This window comes from Tenrec ecaudatus, chromosome 8 (assembly GCF_050624435.1).
Source record: "Tenrec ecaudatus isolate mTenEca1 chromosome 8, mTenEca1.hap1, whole genome shotgun sequence".
Lineage (NCBI taxonomy): Eukaryota > Metazoa > Chordata > Mammalia > Afrosoricida > Tenrecidae > Tenrec > Tenrec ecaudatus.
Window position 1 is genome coordinate 47,011,758 of NC_134537.1, and position 5,170 is coordinate 47,016,927.

General features: G+C 48.9%; 1 protein-coding gene across 1 annotated transcript; it reads right to left on the reverse strand.

Moving 5' to 3' along the window:
* Positions 1–200: 200 nt before the first annotated feature.
* NDUFB4 (NADH:ubiquinone oxidoreductase subunit B4) lies at positions 201–4,966 on the reverse strand. Its single transcript, XM_075556356.1, has 3 exons — positions 4,741–4,966; positions 640–786; positions 201–355 (listed from the first exon to the last, which is right to left on the reverse strand). The coding sequence occupies exons 1-3, from the start codon at positions 4,918–4,920 to the stop codon at positions 293–295; spliced, it is 390 nt and encodes a 129-aa protein (XP_075412471.1). The 5' UTR covers positions 4,921–4,966; the 3' UTR covers positions 201–292.
* Between the last annotated feature and the right edge of the window lie 204 nt (positions 4,967–5,170).

Consider the following 5,170-nt stretch of genomic DNA (forward strand, 5'->3'; position numbering starts at 1 on the left):
GGTCCAAACAGTGAACATGCCTGGCTGCTAAGCAATACGGACTTTATGCACAGGGATTCAGTCTGTCTTACTGACCTCTGTGTTCTCTGCACATAGGTGGTCACAGTGCAAGCACTCATTGGTGGAATAATTGATTAAAGAAATAAGCATGAGTCAGTTTATTAAATTGTGATATCTTAGAAAACTGGGATTCTGTAATACCCAGAAAATAATTATTGAATTAAGAAAAAAGAACTAACTTAATGGTTGATAGGTTTATTTAAGCAAGAATACACAGTCATTATCACCAAACTTAATATGAGATGTTAAATGGTCGATCGAATTTTCCTTCCTGCATAAGTTTTTCTTTCTTGTCCTGGACAGAAAGGAGAAGAAGGGGGAGGGGGAGAAAGAGTGAATTTTTAAAAAGCAATTCAATACAATTGGCACAATCCATGGTACAACTGCAAGAAACAGAAATGATGAGCTGTCAACTTCTTTCCCACGGCCCATCATCTACACGACATTGCAAAGCAGTTTCGCTTTAGCTCTGGCTGACTGGGGATCGAGGTAAGAGAGAAGGCCCAGTGCAGGGCCGCTGGAGATGGAGGAGTTAGTGGGAGCTGCAGTACTGAGGGAACCTTTCCACCCAATACTTACTCTGTCAGTTTTGAAAACGTAGTACCAGAACACCAGGGGCCCAATGCCAAACACAGCTCCTATGAGGGAGTTCTTGGGAGTAGGCCGGAAATTGGGATAGATATTTGCTGATCTAGCATAGGTCCAACGAACCAAGGCAGGATCTTCCTAAAGTTAAAGAAAACAAAAACGTCTCAGAACTTAAGGAGTGACACGACAAGAAAGAATTTCACAAGGACTTCTGTGGAAGAGTATACCAGATGTGTCTTTTACTTCCAGTAAGAACTAAGGTAAACCCCGAGTATTCTCAAATTGCTCCAGGCAAGGTCTTCCTTTCTAGTATCTGCTGAGCAATTCTCTGTTAACAATACTGCTAACATTCTTTTGCATTTTCAGAACCCTCCAACTTTCTATTTAGCATTTACGAATCCCCCTCTTTTAAAGGCTATGCGAAGTCCCTTTTTCTCCTGGTCATTTGCATGGGTTCAGACGCTCCGTCACACTTCCGGGGTTTGTTTCCTGACCCTTTTGAATGATGTCACACACATATTTCAAGGCCACAAATAGAAACTGCAGAAGGGTGCTTTCGGTATAGAAACAGGTGAGGGTAAAGGAATAAGGGTTTTTAGGTTCAAAAGGCTGTTTGATCACCATTCCTAAGATAAACACAATGCTTTTGTATCTATCCCTTCTGCTATCAATGCATTAGAATGACCATCTTAATAACAAAAGCAAAATCAAACTCAATGATTCTGCTTCAGAGTGACCCTAGAAGGGCACGGGTAGAAGGGCTCTGATGTAACTCGTTAGGAGTAGAAAGTCTCCTCGTCCTCATGGCGCGGCTGTGGTTCTGGATTGCCGATCTGGTGGTTAGCAGCCATAGCACAGTCCACACCACCACCAGGGTTCCTGACCATCCTGACAGGAATGTTTGCTCCAACATCTGCCAGGCACCTCTCTACACGTCAGTATCTGTATCGATGGACAGACACTTACTTTCATGAAATTCCACCAGCCCCAGACCAAGGCTTGCTGAGCAGGGTGATTTTGTTGAGAGGCCCGAAGAGACACACTACGGGAGACAGTTCTCGCGGACAGCACTGGGCGGGATGGCTCGTTTGGGAAACCGTTCTTCACTTGGCTTTCAGGGCGCACATTTGCTTGACTTTACTCCGAAATCTAGAATCTCCTGCTCTTTTCCTCCTTACCCCCTCAGTCTCTTGAACGGGATGGTCTCTGCTCAAAGACCGGGGACTGAGGGTCTTTCCTACCTGCGCTCACTCCTTTGATGAACTTGCCCTGTCAAGAACTTGGCTTTAAACAGTCATCTACAGGCTGATGACTTCTGAAGTTCTAGCTTCCAAACCTAGATCTCCTCTAAACGCCTCCAGTTGAACTTTGTCTAACAACTATTTCACATATAACAATGGACTTATCCAAATGGACTTCCTAATATTCTACTCTAGCCCACTCCTCTGACCTTCTTCCCCACCTCAGCAAAGGGCTACCTCTTCTCCCACTTCCATGGGTCTAATACCTTGGAGCCAACCCTAACCCCCTTCTTTCTCTCACTCGTCAAATCTATTCTGCTAGGAAATCTGGCTGGCCCCTTTCAAGAGACACACAAAGGGTGACTACTTCTCACTATCTCCACTGTTACCACCCAGGAAGCAACCGGTCCCTCTAAGCCAGATCACTGTACAAACTCCAAACTAATCTCCCCTTCCTTCCCTTGTGTCTTCATTGTCTAGTCTTACCTGAGTGGCAGTGAGGCATCATTAAAATCCAGGTGAAAGCAGTCCCCGTGACAGCACACCTAAAGTTAGCAGTTCAACTCTACCCAGAGGTGCCTTCCCCGGCGCCCCCAACAACAAAAAGAGCTGGCAATCTACTTCTGAAAAACCACCACTGAAAACCTACTCTAACACACATGGTTGCTCAGGCAGAAGTAACTCAACAGCAGCTGGCCATGACCCCTACTCAGTAAAAGTCCTTAGGATGACCAGCCAAGTTAGCTGGGAGGTAGCTCCAGGCACCTCCCTGATTTCCTCTCACTCTGCCTGCCCTTCCTTTTCCTCCTCTGTAACCACAATGGCCTCCCGTGGGCTCCTCTTCACACAGTGGCACAGCCAGGTCCCTGCCCTGACTCTTTGAGGTCTTTGCACAAATATCACTTTCCAAGAAGCCTTCTCCAGCCCCACCTTGTCCAAATTTGCAGCTGTTCTCCCAACAGCCCCCCCCACACACACCTTTCTTTTATTCCCTATCTTCTTGTCACTCATCACACCTTAATATGTGAAATCACTTGATTTTCAAACATGCTCACTACTTGTCTCCCCCCACTGGAAAGGCCTCTGAGGACAAGCATTTTAGCCTGTTTGGGTCATTGCTACCTCAGCCTCTAAATTAAGACACAGTACATAAAAAGTCCTGAGCGAGTATTTATTGACTCAATTATTATTACAGATTCGGCAAGGGAATTTACACCCATTGGGCAACAGATGATTTGATGCCAGACCCTCATTTCATTGTTAGAATGATGGGACAAGTATTTCTCTATTTTACATACGTCCTTGGGGCACACGTTGGCACGTCTTTTTCATTTCATCATAAATGACTTTATATTTAAACATTTCTGTGCATTTCTTAGTCTGAGCCCTGGTGATGTAGTGGTTATGTGTTGGGCTGTGATCAGCATGGTCGGCAGTTTGAAACAGGCCCTCCAGAGAAAGCCTAGGCTTTCTGTTCCCATAAACAGTTAGTCTGGTACAGATAGGAACTGGAAACACAGGGAATCCAGGATGGATGATCCCCTCAGGACCAGTGGTGAGAGTGGTGATACTGGGAGTATGAAGGGAGGGTGGGGTAGAGAGGGGGAACCAATTACAGGGATCTACATATAATCTCCTCCCTGGGGGATGGACAACAGAAAAGTGGGTGAAGGGAGACATCGGACAGTGTAAGATATGACAAAGAATAATTTATAAATTATCAAGGGTTCATGAAGGAGCGGGAGCAGGGAGGGAAGGGGGAAAATGAGGAGCTGATGCAAGGGGCTGACATGGAGAGCGGGTGTTTTGAAAATGATGAGGGTAAGGAATGTACAAATGTGCTTTATACAATTGATGTAAGGATTGCAATAAAAGTTGTATGAGCCCCCAATAAAATGATGAAAAAACAGGCTCAGAAACCCACGGGGGGGAGGGGTTTACTATGAGTTAGCATGGGTCCAATGGCAGGGTGTCTGAGTACACTTATTACAAATTATCTAAAGGCACATTTGTCAAATAATACTAACAGCCATCCTCATTGACTATCTGCTATGTTGCCAGGAGCCCTGGAGGCTAGTGGTTGTGTGTGGGCTACTAAATGCAGGGTCAGGGCTGGAAACCACCAGTTGCTCCCTAGGAGAAAGAGCGGCCTTCCTACTCTCAATGACTCCAGGCCCATCAGTTTGATGATGTTTCCAAGCATGGTTTACACACACGCTGCCAATTAAACTCACAAAGATGTTATGGAGAAGCTCCACCCAATCTGGAGGTTAGGAATCCAAGGTCTAGAGAGGTCAGCTAAATTGTCCAGGCTCACAGTTCTCCACTATGTAGTGCCCTGGGCTCGGACTTCAAAACCCGAAGCTATAAAGTTACAGGTTTTGAAGAGGCCGAGGCTGAAGAAGTCTCACATTCCTACCGGGAAGGGGATCCTTTGGCTTATCAACTGCAAACAAGTTTTTAATGGTACATCTAAAGTTTTTCTGAACTCGCAACTGATCCAGGCACTGTGCTAGGCTCCTCGCGTGCTTCATGTTAATTCATCCGCCGGACAGCCTCAGAACACAGGAAATAAGATCCCCATTTTTCCTCAAGGGGAGCAGGCTAAGCGGAGCAGCTAACTTCGTCCGGAGGGCCCAGGGGTGCGGCGATCCGGCCGGGGCGCCTCCCAGAACGCATCCCCTTGGCCACCGAGCCCAAGGTCGTGGGCTTGGCTGATCAGCTGTGGGGGCCGGGAGGAGGCCGACCCCGCTCTTGGGGGTCGTGGACGGTCGGAGCCCCCCGGCCGCCCACCGGCAGGCCCGTCCGGATTCGGGCCCCGGGCCCCCCGCCCGGTCAGCCCCCCACTCACAATGGGCCCTCGGCGGCTGGGGTCGTTGTACTGAAGCAGATACTCCTGTTTAAGCCGCGACCTTATGGCCAGCCGCTCGGCCTGAGCGCGCCGGGTCTCCGGAGATACGTTGTATTCGGCGGGGTCGAGCGTCGGGGGTAGCGTAGCCAGCGACGACGGCTTGTACTTGGAGAACGACATGTTGGCGGCCGGACGCGGACCGCGCCTGCGCAGCTCTGGGTACCGCCCCCTTTCGCGCTGACCCCCGGCCGAGGCCGTGCGCCTGCGCGTTAGGCGGAGGGCGCGGCGAGCGGCGTGGGAGGAGTTTGAGTTCACGTTTCCGGGTCCTTCCTCGCCGGTGGTGCTCCACGCACGCGCAGTGTTTGCCGCCTCCTGCAGCTTTGTAGCCGCTGCGGACCCCGTCAGTCGAGCCTTATTCAGTGCAATTGAA